A 25,601-nucleotide genomic window follows, 5' to 3' on the forward strand; every position below is an offset into this window, starting at 1 on the left:
CAAGGACTAATCGCCCCCGGCAGTCACTCCTCAGTGTGTTGCAAGCATGTGATCTTTTTTTGGTACTACAGAGCCTGGGCTTGTTTCCTGCTGCAAGTGCCGAGCAAGCGGCATCGCTGCTGCGGAAATCCATATGGATCTTACTCCTGATAAAATGAWGTATTAAACCCTGTTGTACACACACAGTATTTTTTACCTGATTGCTTTTCCTCTGTCACTTATTCCCTTTCTGTCAGGAAGACCCCTGATTCAGTAAGTATTTAAGTGCTACTTGTCCTAAAAATGTAATTTTTAGCCCTAAACCAATTTATATGTCRTATAAACATACTTTTTATCCCTAAACCAATTTTTTATTTTTTTTCTACTCATGATCATCTATTTGCTTGTAAGCATTTATTTTATCTGAACACAACACCTAATRCCCAGTGCATTAATGTATCACAAGGCTGAAAAGAGCTATTAAATTAAGCAAAACTGGTGAAGACTAAGCAAAAAATAAATCTAAAAACCACAGCGGAGTGGGTGGACAGAAGGCTGCTGCAAGAAAACCATGGTGCTGCAAACCCCACTGTGCTGTGGCTTATTCCTGCAATTATTTCTTCATGTCACAGAGGCCAGAGAAGGAGAAACATCAGCCCCAAAGCCCAGCAGCAGCAGCAGCCCTGGGCTGCACAGGAACGTGCCTGGGAGGGACGGGGCTGGAGAGCTCCAGTGGACTGTAAAAAAGCACAAGGACTTTTGATCTCCTTGGTGACAAACAACAGCAGCTCCCCCAGCCCTTCCTGAACSTACAAAATAAATGGAGAAACTGGGAGAGAACAAAAAAATAAAGAGTCAACGGGGTGATACCAAAATCCCGCCGGCAACGCCCGGCGCTGGCCGCGGTGGTCAAGCAAAATTCAGGAAATATCACRAGATGCTCAAGTAAATTTGATGTCACTTGTTCCCAGGGCTCAGCTGCTCTGAAAACACTCATCCTCCCTTCTCCCCAGTGCCAAAGGCAGCCAAGGAACAGCCCTTCCCAAAGACATCCACTCGAGTCTGCCACCCACAACAAAGGGCTGCAGCTCTGGCACCAGCRCCAAACAAACCCCAGATTTTACAATCAGCACTAAAATAAAGCGTTATTTATAAAATATTACAGTACATAAAGCCGTGACCCCTCTGAACTGCGAGCTGGGAATGTGAGGAGGTCCCTATTTACACAGGAACAGATAAAATTAACTGCAGGTGCCTCCCTTCCCATGGACAGTGACTTCCAAAAACAACACGCTCGCTCCAACGTCAAGGAAACTCTTCCCATTGACATTTCTCAGGACAACATTACACCTCTTATCTCATCTATCAGTAAGGATAAGAAAAAAAAATGAATTGTTTCTCCTCCCAAGCCTTTCAAAAATTACGTGCTCAACTGGAAGGACACGGAACATCTCAGATATTCCAAACCGGGGCCGGGGCTTGGCCAGGAACAGCTGAACCCCCGGGGATGCTGGACCWGTGAGGAGCAGCAAATGTGAGTTTTAGGCAAGATAAAAGAGTTTGGAGTGGTGTGCCACCTCGTCCAGCTGTGATAGCRGGGGCTGCGGGAGAATGGAGATACGGGAAAGGTTGAGCTGGGCTGTTTGCAGAGGAAAGGGGCAGATAACAGGAGATGTCTCCACAAACAGCCTCCTCCGTGCCAGCCTGCTGCTGTTTGAGCTGGGGGAAATTCATTATCTCCTGCACTACACCTGCTGGAAGGGCATTTCTCTGCAARTGAGTATTTACTCCCACGGGAATTACACCAAGGAATATGGGAAGCGTGCTAAGAGGAGCTCRCACATACGTACACACACATYTTACTTAAATAATATATAAAATATATGAAAATCATCTCAATATGGTGAAGCTTAGAGGAGTCACCAACCTCAACAGACCACGATGTTTTTGGTCACTCGTTCTTCTCCTTCCCAGAAGTGCCAACCTTTGCAAAGGAGCTGCTCCAGCTGCACACCSAGCACAAGGCAGGGCTGTGCCAAGCCCTGTGTAAATTCAGGTCCCTTGGATGGAATTCCACAKCCCAAAATCATCTCTTATTCTTGGGGACAGGACTTCTTGGGCTACAGACCTCAGCTATGGAAGGCTCCCATCTTCTTCCACTGAACCCTCAGTACAGCCTCTCATTTTCCTGGTTTTTTTTTAGATTTTTCTGTTTCTCTCCCTTGAACGTTTTCATCCCTACTCCCCTCTGTCACCCCAACTATTTACACAGAGATGTTTCCCACTCAGATATCCCTAATATTGCCCAGACAGAACAAAGATCATCAAAGAAACATTTTCCTGTTGTGCATTTTAAGCAGAGTGTGTGGTGTTCACACCATGGCTGCAAAGCCCCTCAAGGCAAAACACTGAAAGTTTTCATGCTTTCATGGAAAAAAAAAAAGAATTAATGAAGAAATTAAAACTCAAGACTAAGTCTGTTTTCATTCTCCTGGCACCTTTCAATCAAGCTGATTGCCCACGCAGGTACAAACAACTTGCAGGAATCAAGCAAAGCTGTTGGCCATYGAGCTCAAACTGCCCAAACACAGAGTTTGATTTGAAAACACAGCAGTGACTGTTGAAGGTGGCACAAGTGTCACAAAGTGCACGCCAGGATAGCGAGCAGGAGTTGTAAATACTTTACCCAGTGTCTACAACAGTGCTGTTGTGCCATTCTCTGGCAAGCAGGTCAAGCYTGCTCCTTGTACTTTGTGTTCAAAATTACATGGGAGCTTAGTGTGAGGGATCAGAAATAACCACCCACCTCTGCTTGCTGGCTGGGGGGGTTTTCAAGATGCCAGCCCCAAAATTGGCACATCTTCAGGCAATAAATTGTACTTTATTCTGTACAGCACAAGAGACAATTTGTAATTTAGACCAAGAGTCTTTAACGTTAATTTGGGGCATTTCCCTGTAAAGCTTTGATCGTCATTTTACTCACAGGTTGTTTTTTCTGTTGTTATGGTTTGTTAAATTTCAATCCTTATTACAACYCAAGGATTTGGTGTTATCATTCAACGGTTGATGCCACCTGGGAGCCTCGTGAAAGCCTCCTGTTAATATTTAACTGTTTATTGCTCTCCGATGTACAGCATCTTGTAAACATCCCTGTTCACTTTAACCTGCACCTGCCAAACCTCCACCCTCATTGCAGCCCCAGAACAACCAAATTACTCAGAAAAGTGGTCCAGGCCATGTCCTGAAAATAAGTGATGGTCCTTKTGGGTCCCTTTGATGCYTYAGGATTTCAGYTTCTCTATTTCCATGTCTCTGTAACCCTGGRATYSTTCAGTGTTTAAYTCCAGACTCCACAGACAGTGCTGAGCTCCTGCTCTCCCATTTTTACACAAAACAATTCCTCTGCAGCCCCAAACTCAAGGACACCTCCCTGGGCCAGGCCCCAAGAGATGGAAACAAGAGAGAATTGGGGGGAGCCAAGTTGGAGTTTTTGACTGCATTGGCTGCAGCTGCAATTGGAGGATTCAGCCCCGATTTTGTGCAAATGGACAAAAGTGAGAAAGGGTGAAAAAGCCGTGAGCCATTGTCCATTGTGGGTGTGGGACTGSCCTGGATGGCCCTGAAGGCCCTGCAATAACAGAACTGCTTTGRATTCTCTCAAKTCTGTCCAGGTTCTTTAGGTAAAGCCAGACTTWTAGRCATCACCTTCCAGCWCAGGATATTCCATCATTCCRTGATTCTGKGAGCTGGTATGAGAAAAAGAGACAAATGGAGACACAYAGAAGGACTCAGTGATGGTTTAAACCTGAGATCCACCTGATTTTTCCAAAAACAAGTTATTCCTTTTACCAACAAACCCCTCGTGCTCCAAAGGACGRGCGATACGATCGAGGCACGAGGCGAAACGTCCAACCTCGGCTTTCTGCAGAGATAAGGGAGGAACGAGATTCCTTTCCTCAAGGCCACGGGGAAGGATGTTGTAGTAAACAAGGCATGAAAGAACGAAAGCTATGCTGACACGTGGGGAAGATGGAATTTTAGATACGTTATATAAACGTAATCCAGACAGAAAACAACAAAAATCCACACCAAAACAAGAGGCGCGGTTTACAGCAAAAAGTGAGCTGTCCATAACTGAGAAAGGCAATGGAATGGGAGGAAGTATAAGATTAACCACAAGGAGATTATGCTGATAACTAATGATCTCTGCAGAAATGTCAGGCAGAGGTTAAGATTTTAATCCRGGCAGATTTCACAGCGCAGCCATGAATCGTAAACATCGACACCGAAACCGAATTTGTGTTTGTGGGTGACAGGACTGAAAACAAACAGGGTGGAAAAAGGAATGGGATTTACTCCAGATCTCTGTTTCTTATTCCAGACCCCCCTTTCATTCTCCAGATCTCTTTTTCTTATTCCAAACCCCCCTTTCATTCTCCAGATCTCTTTTTCTTATTCCAGATCCCCCTTTCATTCTCCAGATTTGCCTTTCTCATTCCAGATTCCCTTTTCTCATTCCAGATCCCCCTTTCTCACTCCAGATCTTCTTTTCTTATTCCAGAACCCTTTCATTCTCCAGATCCCCCTTTCTCACTCCACATCCTCTTTTCATTCTCCAGATCCCCCTTCCAGCCTCCCCTCCCTAACACATCCATSCTCCCCTGATTTCCCCTGCAGATCCACCCCAAACTCTGCACTCTACACAAACCTTCACACACTTAACAGATGCCACAGTTTACCCTGAACTTCCAATAATTTTTCCCAAGGCCATATCTGATCCRTGGAAAGCAGAGATGGAAGCAGCACCTCGTTGCCAGTGTCAAACCCATTGATTTTATGCGCCCACAAAAAATTCTCTCAGCTCCTTGAGTCCTCCTGGCTTTGCACACCCTCCCCTGTTCACCCAAAACTCACCATGGTTTATTTCCTTTATTTCCAGGCGTAAGAATTTCCTCAGCAGCACCAAAATAGACCCTGTTTGCCTGCAGAGTCAAGTGATGCGTGATGCATTTTGATGTATTTTGATGTATTTTGATGCATTTTGATGTATTTTGATGTATTTTTATTTACTACTTGCCCTCATCATTCTCAAACCAGCAGCAGTGACCATTTTTGAGGAATTCACTGAGTACCAATGCAAATTATCCCAAATATCCAKAAATCCACTGGCTCACCATCTTCCCCTCACTCTGATCCCTGAAGGTTTTTGTGACTGTGCCACATCCCTCTGCTGCCCCAACCCAAATGAGAAATGATAAAAAAATTACCAAAAGTCACACAAACACAACCCTGAGGAAAACCAAACGACTGGAGACGAGCACAAAAACCATTAACTGCRTTGCACAAGCCACCCTTGGAGGCCATTAATCTGTTTCTCCTTGTAAATTATGCAAGRGAAAGTTGTAATCTGGAGGGATTTAATGCCAAACTGGTTGTGCCAACTCAACGAGGCCAACACAGGRGAACTGAATCATCCCAACTGAACTTAGGGGAGATCTTGGATTCTCAATCCTTCTTCTACAATATTTGATGGCTCCAACTGTCAACGGTCAGAATTCTGAAAATTTTGATGTATTAAAAGKGTGGCAAGCTTTTAAACTAAAATTGGCCATCACTGAGGGCACAGGAAGGGCARTGAGGACCATTCAGAGCTGCTCTGGTTGATGCCACAGCCACACACCCACCCATTCCTCATTTCCTCACTTTGGGAATCACCTTCCAACAGAGAGAGCCCTTTGGGGAAAAAAAATTATCAAAATTCAGCATTATCTAGCAGGAAAATGAGATGGGACTCTGCTCTATGAGTCAACTGAAGCCATATCAGCTCCTCCAGGGACAAAGAGTCTTTTTCTTCATTGAGGTTTCAAGTCTCAGCTCAGAACCAATCTGCCAATGGAAGGGAGCCCAAGGAGCTTTGGAGATGCCACCCACCTGTCCCAGGCCACCTCAGATACTCCATCTAAGACATTTCTGAWGGCTGTTGGTCTAAACCCATCCTAAAGTTTAATTCTGCCTCRTGGCACTTCCTGCACYGGCYGGCTGAAGTTCATGGATGTCACAAYGARGGGMCCAAAACCTGGCAGTGCCAGGGAGAGATTGATGGCACCCAGGCCCACACCCAGGACACCCAGAGCAAAGCAAAACACTCAGTTTGAGCAGATATTGCTGGATCCTGCTCAGCCTCTCCAGCACCAAAAACCCAAACACACCTGGTTTGGTGTTTGAGCCAAGGCTCGGGGTGGGCAGAGGTGCTCCCAYCACAGAGAGAGAGTCACCAGCAAATCTGAGCACCCAGAGACSCACAGCGTGTTTGAGAAACACAATCTGAAGCTGTTTTTGTTATCACAGACCGGAGGATGTGGAAAAACAACCAGCTCTCCACGGGTGCAGCTGAGTGAGGAGCGTGGTACAGCCGCTCCTCCTCCAGCCATGCAAAACATGGGGACGTTTTTCTTATCACACCCACCGAATTCACACCCTGTGCTGGCTCACAGGAGAACATTTTGTATTTCCCAGAACAAAAACTGACACTTGGTGCAGATACCTGGCTCGAATGGATTGGGTTTGTGTGCTGGAAACTCGATATCTGAGTGCTGAGAGAGGAGCTGAACGCTGCACAAATTATTTAAGCAGCTCTGGAGATAAGGTTATTGGAGTGGGGAAGAAAAACCTCAGGAAAATCTACACATGGCAGTTCTTGTGTTAATCTAATAATTGTGGAGATGCTGATGAGGTGAGAAGYTGTTTCAGTTTCCACATAAATTGCTTTTTCTCCAAAGTCTCCAGGTAATACTGTCCTGCGTGCCACGCACCCCTCTGCCAGAAACAGATTCCCAGAGCCTAAAATCCAGGGAATTGAATGATCAGAAAAATAGTTTATGGAGCTTTAAAGGMTTCCCTTCAAGCACTGTTTTAAAACAAAACCCTTATTCCTTTAAGCCCYGTTAAGGCTCCGCTGGGCGAGACTTTCAGACAGTCAGACATCACATTGAGCAGCTCCATTTCCTCTCTGGCTTCTGGGAGCTTTTCAGGGGTACTTAAAGGGARCTCTTGGACTCCTCCATCCCAAACTGAAGCTGTGTAAACACATCAGAGTGATCAGCCACGCTTCAGCGAGATGACATTCAGAAAAATGACTGAAGACCAGAAAAAACCAATCCTGCTCATTTCCTTAAATCACTGCTCAGTGTTTTCACTACCCAGAGAATATAATTGCATTGTCTTTACAGGAAAGACAAGAAGAACATTTGTCTGATACTCAAATTTTAATGAATCCTTTMGTTGCTCATGAAGTATTAAAATCCTTGCTGTGCATAAGGCAATGAGGATGTGTTTAATGAAGTTGAAAATGAGAACAGAAAAATGCTTTGTTATCCTGGGGATGTCCGTGGAACTGCACGTGCCTTATTCCTGGGAAACAACACACAGGGATAAAGCTTCCTGCATAATTCCTGAGATTTTCTCATCAAGCCCACCTTTGAGTGCAAACATTCTTTATGTATTTTATTAATCATAAAGTGCTGCTGATAGGACAGAGTTTGTCTGGAGCCTCTGTGTGAGGGACTTCCCAATGCCCAGGTCAGGGCAACAGCTGCAATTTGCTGTTTTTGCTGCAAGGTTGCTGAGGGAACTCTCAGTCCCGGCAGAAATTTCAGAACAAACAACCCCGAAGCTGATGGCATTTCACTCACATTATATAATAATAAATAATAATTATTTAATAAATAATGTAATCATTATTATTGGGAGAGACACTGCCAAGTTCAGCAGCTCTGCCCCAGACACCAAATAATCCATCCCTGGAACACGCAGGGTCACACTTGGGCTCTTCACACCCATGGGGGAAAATCAGCCAGCAAACACACAAGAGCCAGCCCCATTTTGTGTCACCCAAGTGCCAGGTGAGGATGTCACATCCCAGCACCCAACTCCTTCCTCTCAGAATCCAAACCCAGATTCTGGAAGGAGAGTCTGCACTTCTGGAATTCTGGAGAGCCCCAGCTCCTTCCCTGGGACCCTGCCTGCAGGGTGAGAGCCTTGCACTGCAACAATTGAACTACCACAACTGCAAAACCAGATTAAAAAAAAACATATTAAAAAATCAGGAATCAAGTAGGAAATGACAGCTGCACWACTCCAAACCCTGCCTGCTCCCTCAGGCAGGGAACCTTCCCTTCCTCACACCCTACAGCCCAGCAGGTTTTGTTGTGATAAACATCCTGGGACCAACCTCCTCCCTCCTGCCTAAAATTCACATTTTAAAGCCACTAAAAATGAGGAATCGTGCCCAGGGGTTGGAGCAAAGTGACCTGAGAGGAGCASGAGGGAGCAGAAGGCAGAAGCGCAGACGCTGCTGCTCAGCTCGCGGTGTTTCCCTGATCTCTGACAAACCCATTCCCAAAACTGCCTCAACTCTGACTTAAAAACCATCAGTCTTGTGCTGTAGGCTGAGCTCAGGCTCAGCTCATCACGTCAGGACCCTGAAATTCCAGCGTGGCCACGCTCCAGGTGCCTCCAAATCGAACCAAAAAAACCTTACAAGTTAGACCCCCTCCACCAGACCAACCTTATTAAATACCTGCCAGCCTCTTTATGCCCATGGACAAATTGTGATTCTTCCCAGGTATAATTCCTGAGAAGGGTCACAATTCACCTGTCCAGAACCTGCCAGCACTCTATGACATGAAAGCTGAGCTCTGCACMAGCTCCAACTGCCTGAGTTTTAATTCCAGAGGAGCATACAGCTCTTGGCATCCTTGGAAAAGGACACCTCTAGCAYGATACCCAAGATTAAAATCACATTTCTTTTCCTGGAGTGCACCAAAACCATGCACAGCCTGAGTTTTTTAAAAACTGTTGAAGAGAATTAATCCCAATGTTCTGCTGAATGCTATCCTAGCTGGACTTTCTTTCCAACTCTTTGGTGGGATTTTCTTCAAAACTTCTTCTTCCTCAGAGCCTTCACCCCCTCAAGGTGCTCAGGAGGCAGGGAAATAAAGAATCTCAAATTAAGGAATTCCTGCTGAGCATACAGAGGGTATTTGTTAATAGAGCACCCAATTGCAATTATTTCTGGATATGAGAGGGGGCTGAGTGTCCTGCCCTGTTCTGTCAGCTCAAACCCACATTCACCAGGAACCCAGACCCTTCCTATGAAGCCATTCAAGCCCCCAGCCATCACTGAAGCCCTGAACAGAGCCAAAATGAACTCTCTGTTTGTTTTAAGTGTCACAAGCCCAAAGAAAAGCCAAGCCCAGGACGCTGCAGCGACGTCAGCCCGGTGCCCCACAGCACCCTCACCTCAAAAACGGAGATAAAAACCCAATCTATGGCTGTGATCCAGCATCTCCCTGCACACTTATGCAATGCCAGACRAAAATYTGGGATCAGAGCAGTAACTGCAATAACCACAGGCTGGTCCCAAGCAGGCAAGCCCAGCCAGGACCCCACAACTTGCCCTGAGCTGATTTTTTTTTTTTTTTCCCCACCTCCCCAACAGCCTTAATGAAGCAGCATCAACATCCCAGCGAGTTCATTCACATCCCTCGGTGGGAATTTGCAGACAATTATAGGATATAATTGGGAAGCCTAATCATTGAACTTGTACCCAGCTATTGTTAGAAGTTGAGAGGAGGGTGAGTGTTGCTTCCTCCAGGACATGSTGGTTATTCCCCAGCTCTGTAATTAATCAAAAGCTCCTGAAACCCTCAACCTTTCAATTAGAAACATTTTTTTTTTTGCTGCTCACACCTGGGGGAGGGTGGGGTTTGACCTTTTTTGTGGTTTTTTTGGGGGGGTTTTGTGTTTTGTTGGGGTTTTTTTTAAGCACAGCAATTATTTACAGAGGCAATCCCTGTCAAATCCAATTCCTGATGGGGAAAGATGTTTTGGAGAGCTTTGCCAAGTGACATATTTCAGTTGGTCTATCACACACGCTGAATGCACCTCTTTGTACAGACCCAACAGTTCACCAACCCTTCACAGCCTTGAAAACAAAGATTTCCAGGCCTTTCCCTGTGAAATCAAAGACTGTTGTTCCAAAACACAACTTACATTCATTCTGTTCATTTTGCTGAAATCCGGGAAACAGCATCAATTGTACTTGATTTAAAACACTTTTAAAATKMATTTAAATATTTAAAATGCAGGATTTCATTGTCCTGCCATCATGAAAAAGGGAGGAAAACACACAGGATATCCAAGCTGGCCAATTCCTTATCCTTTCTTAGGTCACCAAAGCACCCTGAACATCCAGCAGGATTTTCTCTGAATGGAACACATCTCCTCCTCCCTGAACAAACACATCACACCAGGTGAGCCATTTCCTGCTCTCCCATTCATGCACAACCAGCACACGTGAATTCTGCCACTCACTATAATTATTCTCATTTTTTTTACATTCTCTGACTTCCMCCTTGCAGCATTTTCCAAAGAATGTGTCTGCCAGGAGTACTCAGTCTGCAGATTTTTATCTAACAGGGGGTAGTGCAGGTTCCCCTGTTTAAGCAAAAAAAAAAGGGAACTTGGAACTGTTCTTGAAGAGAGAAAAGTTCTACCTSAGGCACCCCTGGAGCTCACAAAGAGCTGATATCAGTGCTGTGATTTAAGAACATCTTGAGCATCTTCAGTGCTGAACCAGTGCATGAGACACTGAACTCCTCTCAGCCTCCCCAAKACACCTCAAACAATAACTGATCTGGTGATAAGCTAAGGGTGAAAGTATTAAAATAACAGCTTGAACCAAACAAGGTGAAAACTTCCCCAATTTTCACTGTTACAGCARCAAAATACTCCATTCATCCTTTTAACTCGCCAGAAAAGCTTTGCCTTGACAGGACTTCTGTGCAGGAGTTCAGATCTCTACCTATGGGGAGGAATTCTCTGTATTTACAGTTTTAAGGATGCCATGAGACAGCTTGTGTCCCAATTGCTGGTTGGGAACTGGGGCAGGAGAAGAAAATCTTCACTCCCCGACCCTAAATTTAAGTGAAGGTGCAGCAGTGAAGAATCTGAAGAAACACCAGGTGGGGATTTCTCAGCAAGTTGAAACCCTTTATCTCAAAACCCGCCAGTCTTGCATCACCCCAGTTCAGTGCAGAAAAGCTGCTCCAGGTGCTTCTTCCTCAGTTTCGTTTGGTGTTCCCAAAAGAGAATATCCTCAATTATTTGTACAGAGGCATCTCCCCACCCATTCTCCCCCAATTCTGGGCTGTATCACAACCCCAAACACCACAAATCTCTTAATGAGCTGAAGTGAATTCGTTTAGGATGTCTCAGTRCTGGCAAAGTGTCACCCCAGTCCCAAGCACAGACTCAATAAAGCTGGACTTTGGCAGGCTCAGCTCAGACACCCCGGCGAGATTATCCGGTGTCAGCTTCCATCTGGCATTTGTCAGAGCAAGGGAAAAAGCAAAAAAAAAAACAAAAAAAAAACCCAAAAAAAACCCAGCCCTTATCAGATCTCCAAAGAAAAGGAACACTTCCACTTCATGTAACAGCAACTGGAAAAATTTCCTTTGTGTTTGAAGCTTTAAAAATATCTCACCCTCGAGGTTGGCCGAGGCCGCTGRGCGCTCCGAGACCCCTTTCCCGTGCGAAAGCAAAAAAAAACTCCAGAGCTGAAATTCCCAGCGCATAAAAATGACAGGAAACTGTTGCTAAGTAATATTTCTACCTAAGTAAACAGCAGAGAGCGTTTCCCACACACACCTCTGAACTTTGTTATTCCAACCTGCCTTGAAGATGGTCGGAGGGGCAGAATTTCTGCTGGTGCTGCTCTCTCTGATTTGCAGAAGTTTAAAGATGTTTCAGGCTCTGAGATGTTTTTTTCTCAGGGCTTTTTTGTGGTGCTTGGACTTGGGAACAAAGAGATTCCTCGGTTCCTCACCTGTCCCTGATTTGTTCCAGAATATTCCCCGGATAAATCACAGGGAAATTAAAGACAGATCTTGTTGTATCCATTTGTTTCTAGACCTGTTTCTCAACATAATAATTAAAAAAAAAAAATCTCACAGAATATCCTGATTTGGAAGGGACCCACAAGGATTATCGAGACCAGGACACAGGACAGCCCCAGAAATCCCATGAAAACCATGGAAAAACATTATTATTTTCACACAGAACCTTTCTTCAGGAGCTCTTTCTCTGTCAGTTATTGCAGAGCCTCAACCTTTCCATCTGCTTCATGTCCTCCTCATTGGACACAAATTGTTTCACCAACTTTCCACAAAGTTCATACTTCGCCACAAATTCCAAATGGTGCTAATTGAGAAATAAAGTTTGTTTTTATCACACAAAACGAGATAATAGATGGAAAAAAGGAGTCTACTGACAGACCTGAAACAGCCACACTCCTAATTCCAATTTACTGGTAGCAAGAAATCTCAGGATTAAGCCGGTGAGGGATTCCTACAAAGGTTTCATTTAGGATGAACAGAAACAACGTGTATTTAATTTTATTTTTTAAGGAATGAAGCATTTAGTTCACAGAATTAAGGATTGAGTGCCAGGATGGTTTGRGTTGGAATGATCTTAAAGCCCATTTTGGGACACTTTCCACTGTCCCAGGGTGCTCCAARCCCTGTCCAGCCTGGCCTTGGGCACTGCCAGGGATCCAGGGGCAGCCACAGCTKCTCTGGGCACCCTGTRCCAGGSCCTCCCCAYCCTCTGAGCACAGAATTTCTCCCTAACATCTGGCCTAAATATTTCCTCTTTTCATTTAAAACCATTCCCTCTTTTCCTATCACTATCAAAAATATTTCAGATATCCATCCTTCTATCCCAGGAATGTGGCCCTTCCATGTTCACCAAGGCACTGCCTGATATTGCAGATCATTTTGCTGGTCTTTTTTTGTTTTATTTTATTCCATTTTTCCTTCCTCCACTTGCACGTGACCCGAGTGCAATAAAAGCTTTATAATTAGACTGTCAAACCCATCAGGCTGCTCCAAGTTCTGTATGGCCAGAGCAGCCTGGCTGCAGGGAGAATTGGCAGGAAATCCTATTTCACAGGGAATTGTTCCTTCCGCAAGAGGAGTGACAGACATATAGAAAAAAAAAAAATTACAAACTCCAACGTGGAAAAAATGCGAAATATGAAAATCATGTTTGGCAGATCCAGACCGAGGTCTAGGACGTGGCATTTGCAGCATTTTTGTTGTCTGCATTCTTCAGCAAAAACACTCTCTGCAGTGCAGGAGCAGGGAGTACATTTGGATGGCAATAAAAAAAATGAATATGTGAAAAAAAAATTAATGTTAAAAATGTCAGTGAGGAGGTACAAAACCCCCAGAACGGGAACAGCACTTGGCTGCCATAAACAGCATCAGGCTAGACCCAAATTCCAAACAGACTACACATTTCCCTGCCTGCCTACCCAAAATATAACATGAGCTGGCCTGAACTGAACCGCCTCGGTTTTCACACCAATGTGAGTGATTTAGGGGAAAAAAAATCAAGAAAACCCTGAGGAAGCAAATCCTGACAGATCCCAACCCATGGAGCATCCACCTACACATCAGACAGGGAGTTCTCAGCACTGCAATTGGTTTTTCCAAGGGTGCAGCTGCCCAGAAATTATTTCAGTTCCTCCCCCCTGGTTTCATCCCCAACCTTTGCCCCAACGTCTGTAAAAAGATCCTTTACTTTGCTGTCCTGAACACGTTATCACCAACTGAAAAAAAATACAAATAAAATAAATAAAAATTTCCGGGCTGGAATTGTAGCTCCAGGGATGATTCAGAGGCTTGGATGGGTGCCTTGGAGATAATTCTATGCTCTAAATGAAGAGTCTGTTTTGGAGTTAACTGGGATTCAATAAAGAGATATCAAAGGTGCAGGAGGATGGGAGGTGGGGAGGGAGGGCAGGGGATGGTGGGGAAGAGATGGGGGACACCAGGACCCAACTTTGCCCCTTCCCACACACAAAGGACCTTCCAGAGAATCACAAAATCCTTCAGATTGGAAGAAACCTTGGAAATCCTTGGAAAAAAAAACCTTTAAGATCTTCCAGTCCAACCATCAACCAGCACTGCCACTGTGTTTGTCACTGACCCTGTCCCCAAGTGTCACATCCCTGCTGCTTCTGAGCATCACCAGGGGTGGGGACTCCACGACTGCCCCTTTCCATAAAGAAATTTCCCCCAATTTCCAATCTAAACTTCTCCTGGGATGACTTGAGGCTGTTTCCTCTCCTGTTCCTGTCCCCTGGGAGCAGAGACCAATCCCCACCTGGCTGCACCAATTTTCTGTGACATTTTCCAGCCTTCCCACACCAAATTTCTTGCCCATCTCCCAATATTTTCCAGCAAAACTCCAAGCTGAGCAGGCTGGAAAAGCCAGTCAGTTTGGGACTCGTCTCTGTCAATTGACACCCACTCTGTAAAATCCAAACAATCAATATTTACATATCCTTTAAGGGTTTTTTCCCAGTCCCTGGGCAGCACTGCTCTCCTGGTTGAGATAGCAGCAACTTCCCATTCAGAGATGTAAAAAAAAAAAGAAAAAAAACCAACAAAAAGCAGGAGATTCTACACTGAGTTTCATAAAAGAAACAAATAACCTGGGTAAAAACTCCACAAAAAACCAAACTTCCCTGTGAAAATGGTACTGAAATTGCTACATTTCATTCTGGTTTGGAGATAAAGAGAAAAAATAACAGAGAATATATTTAAAAGCAGAGACTTCAGCACTGAAGATTCCCAGATAAGCTGCAGAGGGGAAGATTTCAYRMTTTCAATACCCTGGGCACTCACTGRGAGCTGCTGYGAGGCTCTCCGGGCTAAGGAAAGCCCAAACACAATCCACACAAGCTTTTAATAATCTTGACAAAACAATTACACATGCTAAAGCTGCATTAGGGCTGGCACGAGAACAGAGGAGGCAGGTTCACAAAATAAATGTCACTTCATCTCCACCCTCGTGTGCTCAGGGGATGAAGGCTCCTCACAAACACACAAAAAAAAAAAAAACTCCAAGAGGTTCCAGGCTGCCAAAACAAGGGCAGCAGCACAGGGCAGGTGTCACAAGGGGGGGATCACACAGATCCCTGCCCAGCAGAACAGCAGCAAACAAAGAATTCAAATCCAAATCCAAACACTTGTTAAGAGGTTTGGGAAGTGCACTGCCCAAACAGGCAGGAGCATCCCTCCCCTGCTGCTCCTTGTGCCAGGGACATGGAAAACCAGCTGGGAGCATCTCTGCTGACTGATTTTTAAAACAATTTTTTGATTAAAATCTCAATTTTTGAGTCAAACAGATGTGGTGGCCGAGCTGAGGCAGGTACTGGGCAGGTGTMCTCCCACAAACTCTCACACCAGAGGTTCAGCAGATGAGATTTTTGTCCCAGTGATAAAAAATTACCATTAAAATATCATATTCCTCCAGATTTCACAGAAATAAGCAATTGTTTAATGGGGAAAACCATCCATTCCAGGTCCAGAAAATTCACAGGAATGAGGGACATTATGGTCCAGGCACCGAAAAAGTTGGACCTTATGAAACAGCAGAAAACACAGCACATTTCTATAAAATGTGTAAGAAACCAGGTTTCAATGCTGATGTAACTGCACAGCCCAAAGTTTATAAATAAAATGCTTCACAATCTTATTTTTCATTTTAAAAAAGGAACACACACGTACACGCTCGCATCTTCTTGCTCCTACCCCGTCATTCTGGCCACAGAAAAAATAACCACTTGCTTTAAAAGGAAGCTGGAYGATTTTGGGGTGAGGAGTAGCAGAGGGGAAACCACATTAATTGCATTAGTTTGTGCACACTGGTAGGAATTCCTCCTCAAATTTGGCACTTAGCACTTGGAGCTGCCCTTTAAAGCTTGGCAAGGATTTCTCTCCAACCCACAAGTTTCCTAATTTCGTCTCAGGACACACTGGTTCATTTGGGATGCACGAGAAAGGCAGACAACCCTAAATGTGTCACTCTCACCTCAGTTCACTTTGCTCCCCGTCAAGGCAGATTTAACACCAATCAAGGCCAATATGTAATTAAAGCTAAACTCAAGGTCAGTTCCAAGTTTGGAAAAAACAAATCTGTGTGAAATTCTAAATTCTAACAAGCAATTCTAATACATTTGAGGACTGGGGTGGCAACAGCAGTGAGTTTTTGGAACACAGTTTCTACCCTGAACCAAAACCCCTGTTATTTCACCCTCTACCCCTTCCAGGTCCTCTCTCCTTCTTCTCCCTCCCCCTTCAGCTCTGACTTCAGCTTCTCCTCTGTGCAAATGCTGCTCACTCATCCACATTTCTCACCTTTTTGTGGTGGGAAGGTTTTGGTGAAGATGGAATTGCACCTTTCCACAATGGGGTTTATTCCACAGAGGCTCTTTCCCACTCTTCCCCAGACTTTCCACCTGCTGCACCCTTTGAGTCAATCTGGACTTTCCCTCCCCACCCAAACCCTGACAAAGATGCTCAGAGCACCAACTGTTACACAAAACACTCCAAGCCCATTAAAATGGTGAGCTCTGGGCAGCTCCTCATTCTGAGAGGAAGCAAACTCACATTTCTGGATACCTTATCCAGGCAGAAAGAGCTGCTCCAAGAGCCCCATCCCAAAGGTTTTCTCTTCACCTTCTAATTAATGCCAGGTTGGAGTCTGCTTTTAGGAATCTGTGCTGACAGGGAGCAATCACCAGGTACCTGTCAGCCCTCCAGGAATCCCAGGATGGTTTGGGTTGGAAGGGACCTCAAAGCCCATCCTGCCCCATCCCAATGGGCAGGGACAACTTCCACTGTGTCCCAGGCTAATCCAAACCCCATCCAACCCGGCTTTGGACAGTTCAGGGACACTTTTCACTAACCCAGGGTGCTCCAAACCCCATCCAATTTAACCTTGGACACTTCAGGGGCAACTTCCACTAATCCAGGGTGCGCCAAACCCCATCCAACCTGGCCTTGGACACTTCAGGGACCCTTTTCACTAGCCCAGAGTGCTCCAAACCCCATCCAATTTAACCCTGGACACTTCAGGGACACTTTTCAATATCCCAGGTTGCTCCAAACCCCATCCAACCTGGCCTTGGACACTTCAGGGGCACCTTCCACTATCTCAGGGTGCTCCAAACCCCATCCAACCTTGCCTTGGATACTTCAGGGACACTTTTCACTAGCCCAGGGTGCTCCAAACCCCATCCAACCTGGCCTTGGACACTTCAGGGACACTTTTCACTATCTCAGGGTGCTCCAAACCCCATCCAAACCTGGCCTTGGACATTTCAGGGGCACCTTCCACTATCTCAGGGTGCTCCAAACCCCATCCAACCTTGCCTTGAACATTTCCAGGGATCCAGAGGCAGCCACAGCCAGGTCAAAACTCAACAGCAAAGCCCCAGCTGAGACCCCAGAGCGTGTCCTCACCTCTCTGGCAGCGATCGTGCGTCCAGCAGCGCTCGATGAAAATCCCGTTGATCACCGTTGGGGGACAGTTGCTCTTCCCTTTCACCGTGCCCGGGCACACATCCCCACACTCCTCCTTGTCATCCTTGTTGGCCACGATGTAATTGTCCTCCACAGAATCCAGAATCCTGGACCAGTCAATGGTGGACAGGTAACAGAGCTCGTTGTTCTTCTCGATGCGCACGGCGCCGCGGGTGATGTTCATCAGGTTGTAGAGGCCGATTTCCTTCAGATGAACCATCTCAAAGATCACCAGGGCGTAGTTGAAAAACAGATGAGTCCCTCGGATCACTGTGAGGTTGGGGAAGAGCCCCTTGAGGCTCTCCAGGCCGTAGACACGGAACAGCAGCAGGTAGTCCGTGATCATGGTCAGCTTGGGGAAGCTGAGCTCGCGGAAATCCTCGGGTTTGGTTTTGAACATCAGCAGGATCTGCAGGTGGCCCTCGATCACGGTGCAGTTCTCCAGCATGTTCAGCCGGGTCAGGTTGTTGCGGATGTCCATGCTCCTGCAAACTGGAAAGCAAAGCCCAGTGTCATTTATTTATTTATTCGTTTATCTGTATAATAAAAGGTTAATTTTTGCCATTTTCTAAACATGCCGTTTTGTCCAATGGCACCGAGCTCCACTCGTGACATGTGACTCTCTCAGCTTCGAGCATTAAGAAATCCACAGTGTGGAATATTCCCTGCTATATGGTTACAAAACAGGAGTACATTTATTTAACTATTTATCTATTTATTAATTTATKTAACAAAAGGTTAATTTTTGTCATTTTCTAAACACATGGTTTTGTCCAACCACACTGAGCTTCGCTCACGACACGTGGTCCTTTCAGCCAAACAGCTTCAAGTATTTAGAAATCTACAGTGGGGAACAATCCCTGCTATAGGGTTACAAAACAGGAATGTGCTTATTTATTTATTTATCTATTTATTCATTTATTTATTTATTCATTAAACGAAAGGGGAATTGTTGCCATTTTCCAAACACGCGGTTTGGGGTCACATGAATCCTCTCGGCCAAACAGGCTTTGACCGTTAAGAAATCCACAGCAGGGAACAATCCCTGCTATAGGGCTACAAAACGGGAATGTGTTTGTTTATTTATTTATTTATTTATTTAACAAAAGGTGAATCGTTGCTGTTTTCCAAACACGCTGTTTGGGGACATGCGGCCCTCTCAGCCGAGCAGGCTTCGAGCGTTAAAAAATCCACAGTGGGGAGCATTCCCTGCTATCCGGTTACAAAATGGGAATGTGCTTATTTATTTATTTACCTATTTATTCATTTTTTTTATTTGTTCATTTATTTATTTGTTCATTTATTTATTTAACAAAAGGTGAATCGTTGCCGTTTCCCAAACACGCGGTTTGGGGACATGTGCGCCCTCCCGGCCGAGCAGCCTTCGAGCGTTAAAAAATCCACAGTGGGAAGGATGTCCTGCTATATGGTTACAAAACAGGAGTACATTTATTTATTTATCTATTTATTCATTTATTTATTCATTTATTTATTTAACAAAAGGTGAATCGTTGCCGTTTCCCGAACACACCGTTTGGGGACATGTGCACCCTCTTGGCCAAGCAGGATTCGAGCGTTAAGAAATCCACAGCGGGGAGCATTCCCTGCCATAGGGTTACAAAACGGGAATGTGCTTATTTATCTCTTTATTCATTTATTTATTCATTTATTTATTTGTTCATTTATTTATTTGTTCATTAATTTATTTAACAAAAGGTGAATCGTTGCCGTTTCCCGAACACACCGTTTGGGGACATGTGCACCCTCTTGGCCAAGTAGGATTCGAGCATTAAGGAATCCACAGTGGGGAGCATTTCCTGCTATAGGGTTACAAAATGGGAATGTGCTTATTTATCTCTTTATTCATTTATTTATTAATTTATTTATTGCTTCATTTATTTATTTGTTCATTTATTCTTTTAACAAAAGGTGAATCGTTGCCGTTTCCCAAACACGCGGTTTGGGGACACGTGCACCCTCTCGGTCGAGCAGCCTTCGAGCGTTAAGAAATCCACAACGGGGAACATTCCCTGCTATATGGTTACAAAACAAGAGCATTTCATCATTTTTTTCCTGCCATCTTGAGTCYCTGCCTGCAGCCTCCATCACGACTGCGGCGCTGGGACATCACTTGGCGCTCGCAGTGGGAAGAGATGTCTGGGCTGTTTTCTTTAGGCAGCTGCCARCAACACACCTACCCCGTCTGAGGTTGTGCAATTCCTGCCAGGGGATTACAGGGACTCGTTTAGAATGGTTGTAGGGAGGGGAAGATWGGAAAAGAATAATGGCCGGAGATGGTAGCGCTTGGGAAAGGAGSAGAAAAACCTGGAAATGCACAGGAACACAGCCCACGCTCCTGCCCAGGCTCTGCTGACAGCAGGCATTTACTACTTTAGTAATTTTTGCCCTGAGCATTCTTTTCAGATGAGGTGTTGGAGCTTTTTTTGTTACTGTTTTTCTCAAGGGTGCAAATCTCCCCGTCTTGAATATCTGGGCAGTTTGTTTAGGAGAACCAGAAACCAAAGAACTGGCCAAGTGAGCCAATGCATGAAGCATGAATGAGAAGGTAAACTGAATAATAGGAATCCAGGCACCAGCAAAAGGAAGAAGTTTGAATAGGGAAATTTTTTTTCAACTCTAAGCACAAGTAAGAAATCAAGAAGGAAATCTGGAGCCCCACGCCTGCATAGCACAGCAAAACTCCTTGGGACAACCCTTTTGAAATCAACTTCACAGAACCATCAGCCAGACCTTWATGTTCAAATCCAGGTGGATTCTTYATGAATTTTTCCTTTTTGAAGACTGCATGCACTCAAAGAATTCTGTCTTTTGTCTACAGCTGAGCCAGTGTCTTCCCTCCCCACTAAGAACAGAAAACACAGGATCTTTCCTCTTTTTGTCACTGTATGTAAAGTTCACCAACTACAAAACCACCACATCACAGCTCCAAGGGATCACCCAGCAACAACCCAACCTTCCAAAATGGACATGGACACAAATATTTCATAGTTAGGGTGSTCTGACTCCTCGTGTTTTAACACAAACCACTGCTGTAGGGGTTAAAACCAAATTCTATGCAAATATCTTAATGATTATTCAAAAATTTGCTCCACTGACTGCAACAACAAAAAAAAATTGGCAATACTAATATGGGATTTGAAGCAATGCTATTGCCCAATGGGATTTTTTTGGCACTATATCCAAGTCGTTTCATAAATTGCTTTCTGGATGAAAAAAGCCAATGCACACGGTGCCTCAAGGATTAAGGATGTACTTGGGAAAAAAGAGGGAAAGGCAACGTGATGAGCAGACAGCAGCAACCTCTGTGCCCCAAACTGTGCTTCTGCACATCCCAACCTGGGCTGAAGGACTGAAATACTCTGAATATTTATCTGCAGTAAAGAACATTGGTATTTCCAAGGAAACAAAGTGCGTGGCAGGTCAGGACAGTGGTTTCTCCRTGAAAGGAGAAGTAAGAAAGACCTGTAAGAAACTGAAAGGCTGAATTCACCATACAAGTCACCAGTAAAAATCACTGGATAAATTAAAAATCTTACATCTTGGTCATTTATTATTGGTTCTCATTATTGGGGGCAAATTCAAAATCCAACAGCTTGATTCTTACTTATTATTGATTCTCATTATTAGGGGATAAATTCAAAATTCAGCATCTTGGTTCTTATTTATTATTGGTTCTCATTCTTGTGGGACAAATTCAAAAACCAACAGCTTGATTCTTATTTATTATTGATTCTCATTATTAGGGGATAAATTCAAAATTCAGCATCTTGATGCTAATTTATTATTGGTTCTCATTCTTGTGGGGTAAATGCAAAATCAAACATCTTGCTTATTTATCATTGGTTCTCATTTTGGTGTGATAAATTCAAAATCCAACATCTTGCTTATTTCTTATTGATTCTCACTCTTGTGGGGTGCACAAGCAATGCTGGGGTGGATAAACTGCCTGTTAAAATGTTCAGCTGACCTTAAGGAAAAAGAAAGGTCAAAAAATTCAGAGCAGGAATGATTTTGGCGAGTGAAGCTGCAGGCTATCGCTGTGGCTGGAGATGCACCAATACACCAGGCACAATTGGCTCTGTCTTTYATCATTTTGGGCAGAATTTGGGGGGCCACCAGGGGCTGGGCACAAGGACAAGCCCTTCATCCACACTGCCCCTGCTCAGWGCGTGGAGAGAGGACTTTGGGCAGGGGTGGGAAGGATCTGCACTTTGGCACAGGCAGCAGGGCTGGGGCTGCATCTCAGCCTGGGGAAATCTGACTTTTCTCCAGGAACAGAGCTCAGSAACTCGGTCTGGAGGAGCTGTCCTGGGTGGGCCCTTGGTGGGTCGGGAAATTCCTGCTCCTGTTTGGGCAGGGGAAGGGATACACAGCCAGGAAAGCTTCACAGAGGAGAATGATGGAATCCCAGAAAGGTTTGGGTAGGAAAGGACCCTTGGGGACCATCYCATCCCACCCCTGCCATGGGCAGGGACACCTTCCACTGTGCCAAGGTGCTCCCAGGGTGGCCTTGGGCACTGCCAGGGATCCAGGGGAACCCACAGCTGCTCTGGGAACTCCTCCCCACCCTCCCAGGGAACAATTCCTTCCCAATATCTCATCTAATCCTGCCCTCTGGCACTGGGAAGCCATTCCCTGTGTCCTGGCTAGCTTCAGTCRTATGTAAGAGAGGGACTGCTCTCACATGAAGTATTCCTAAAATATTCAGGAAAATGGGATGGATTGGGGAGTTAAAAGTCACCATTTGGACGTAAATGTGAACTTTACCATCCACCCCATTTGTCTCCTGAACCACCTCCATCCATCTACCTGGACTGCAGAGACTCCTGGCCCTGGCTACAGCTCCCAGCCCTTCCTTTCAACACCCAAAAACAACGGAATTCCTCTGCTCCTGAACCTTTCAGCTTTCTGGAGATCACCACCAACATCAGCAGCGCTGCTCCTGGTCCCAAACAGTTCAAAAGCTGCTCAAAAATATTCCAACTTCCACAAAAAAATGCAGAAATCTAAACAACCCCACAGGGCACAAACCTCCCTCGCTGCCAGCTCTCCCCATCCGGACATAGATTCACCAYAGAGAAGGTGACCAAAGGCTAACAACTCCAAATATTTTGAAAAGATGTGTTCAGGACAAAGGTTAGCTGAAGRTGAATCTAAAAAGAGATGAGTGAAGCTTTTGAAGAGTCAAATATATCAATCTACCAGAGCTGGAAGTACAAATCTGTGGTCCATCAGCTGCTTTTTCCCACATTTAGAGAAAAATTGCACTTAATTATTTTCCAAGTTCTACTTCAATTTAGTTTTTAGGTGATAAATGGTATCTGAGCCCCTTCTTTTTAGCACCTCAAGGATCAAAGAGAGTAACAAGGAATTAAGAACATCTGAAAGAAAATATGCTTTTTAGCTGGAGGTTTCTCCATCTTTTCATGCCTTTGAATTTTCAGCAGTTTTTATCTCCTGTTCATGCAGTAGCAGCTTAAGTCACCCCATAAATTTATTGTTACCAAGACAACAAGAAGCAGTTTTAAGCAAAGTAATAAGTGTTTTTCCACAGCTTCTCTYGATAGTATTTCTTCTGCAAGGACAGGGGAATTAATCAACCATTCAGTAGGAAGGCAAAGGCAGGTTTGATCCCAGCAGAAGGAGAGCAAAGTTGAGCCATCAATTATAACACAGACAACCTGGTTTCAAAAAACACATAAATCAGCTTTTAGGRAAATTAAAAAAAAAAATCACAAATTGATTCTCCAGCAGCAGGCCCAAAGCTGCTCCTGTGCAAACCACTGGCAAAGCCTCCACTACACATAAATCCCTAAATTTCAGCAGAAACAGCAGCACAGTGCTGAGCTGCCAGGGGAAGCACRGCTCCATCCCTGCTACCAAGCTACTCACTCCAAAAACCACTAAATCATCCTYGATGTGTTCCATCAGCCCCCCCAGAACGCCAGGCTGAAAAAAACAAACAAAAAACAAACAAACAAACAAATCCCAAGATGCCAAAGCCTCTCGGACAAACTGGTTTGGTAACAACCTTCAGGTTCTGAATGAAGAAACCAGAGCTGATGTCAGAGGTTAAGTTTTCGAGATAGACTCTAACCAGGGGAATAGCTGGAACTTAAACCTTGTTTATAGTAAATCATGTGGGTACCAAACCTTAATGATTCACTGCTTCAGAGCTCTGGCCTGGAACAATCAAGACCAGCAGAATCTGGCACAGAAGGTTCACAAACCATTTGAGGTAACTATTAGTTAATTCTACTTTTTTTTTTTTTTTATAGTGTTTGCCGCCTACTGAATAAACAAACTATTGCAGAAAAATCACACTGGCTTTGGCTGGGTCAAAAGCTTTGCAATTCTACATAAGGCTGGTTTTCAGAAGAGGCTTTAGGAAGCTGGGGAAGGACTTTTGGGTGTTTCTTGGGATAACTGCTGAGAGAGGGAAACATGCTGGTGACAGGTTAGYGGGGAGGACTGTAAGAGAGCCTTTAGACTGCTACAGCAATTGTTTAATAAATATAAAAAACGTCTAATTGTGAAATATGGATTTTTAAGCTTCAGTTCTGCACCTGAGTTATCTCASTCTGAGCAAACTGGATGTGGACTCCAAAGTGAGCCCTACAAACCCTATAAAGCCCCAGCCCCTCAGGGAACACCAGGTGCCTGTTTCCCCTCGCTGCTCATTTCAGTCACGCTGAACTGAGGACAAATCCCTCAGCCTGGCCTTTAAAGCCTGGCTTGAGCTGTCTTTATGCTCCCCTCATTTAATTCAAAACCTAAACAGCAAACTCCACTCCTGCTGCCCTGTTCCCATGCAGAGAAAGCCAGCAGTGTGGGGTGACAGCATTTTACCTGGTGTAACGGTGGGGTCAGTGCTGGCACACCCCAAAATCCTCCCCGCTCCAAATGCAGCAAGAACAGGTTCTGCACGCTGCCCATATCAACAGCATTTATATTCCACAAGACAGACACCCCAAAACTGACCTCCAGAAAGCTTTGGGGTTTTACACAGCTCAGAGACAGCCACAGTGCTGCCTCTCCCCAAAACAGGGACAGGACATCCTGGGCTGGGATTTGATACAGCCCTGYCCTCCTGCACTCACTTCTGCTCCTTTATACTCCTGAGAGCAAAATGTCATTCCAGACTGAGCCTCTCAACATCAAAAATTAACACAAGCTCGACGTGGGACAAGGGAACAGTTTCTTAATGAGTTTCCGAGCACAAAAATATCTGTATCAGCCAGATATAAAACYAAGAAGTAACCTATTTTATAAATGTGTTACTACAGCAATACCCAGTGAAATCTGTCCCACAGGACAATTTAGAGATCTCGGCCGGATTCCCAACTCCCACATCAGCAGCAGGCACTGGAGCACATGTGCAGCTCCCAAATTTAGGGGAACAGTTTGGAAGGGGAAGAAGAGCGCTCTAAACTCCCATGACTGCCTCGATCAGTTTTCTATTAACCACAGAAGGAGCCCAAAGTAAGCTGCTCCATTAGCAGATGCCTAAAACTAGGTGAGGTAAATCCCACCCCAAATACCAGAGCTAATGAACTGACAGGCATGAGTCATGTGCRAGATTTATTTCAAGAAGTTGCATTATGTTTACACAGGGATAAAAAAAAATAAAATACACAAACCTGTCTTTCTTCCCCAAAACAAGATATATGGATCTTCATTTTARGCATAGGTCAGGCTTTCTTTCCTTAACCCTTGCTTCTATTCCTGTAAATAATTTCTGAACTCACCAACTACCTTTAGCCACGTGGAAGGGAGAAAGAGTGCTCTGACATGAAACATTCCTAAAATATTTAGAAAAATGGGATGGATTGAGGAGGAAAAACTCATCATCTGGCTGTAAATGTGATCTTTACCATCCACCCCATTTGTCCTCCATCCATCTACCTGCTGCTTCTCCCCAATTCTGCCTAAAGGCACCAAAGGGACGAGGAATTTACAGAGCGCCAGGCAAASCCCAGATAGGGGGGATATTGTCACTGGGGCCTGTCTGTGTGAACACAGGGCACAGATCTCCAAGAAAGCTGCCTTCATCAGAGCCGTTGCTCAGGGAACAACTTGTTTGCTTATGCAACTCTTGTACGTGCGTTTCCCCCTCCCCGAGCCTGCCCGGTGCGAGCCCTCGCGTTGTTTTCCATCCCCACCGTG

The 25,601-nt window shown here is 44.9% G+C and overlaps 1 protein-coding gene across 1 annotated transcript in view; it reads right to left on the reverse strand.

Moving 5' to 3' along the window:
• INSR (insulin receptor) overlaps positions 1 to 17,908 on the reverse strand; it is a 49,335-nt gene extending 31,427 nt beyond the window's left edge. Inside the window, exon 1 of the mRNA XM_057386075.1 lies at positions 17,355 to 17,908. Coding sequence (XP_057242058.1) covers positions 17,355 to 17,895 — 541 coding nt within the window. The 5' untranslated portion in view covers positions 17,896 to 17,908. The remainder of the gene's footprint in view (positions 1 to 17,354) is intronic.
• Between the last annotated feature and the right edge of the window lie 7,693 nt (positions 17,909 to 25,601).

This window comes from Malurus melanocephalus, unplaced genomic scaffold, assembly GCF_030028575.1.
Source record: "Malurus melanocephalus ecotype Western Australia unplaced genomic scaffold, MMel_1.1 scaffold_906, whole genome shotgun sequence".
Taxonomy (NCBI): Eukaryota; Metazoa; Chordata; class Aves; order Passeriformes; family Maluridae; genus Malurus; species Malurus melanocephalus.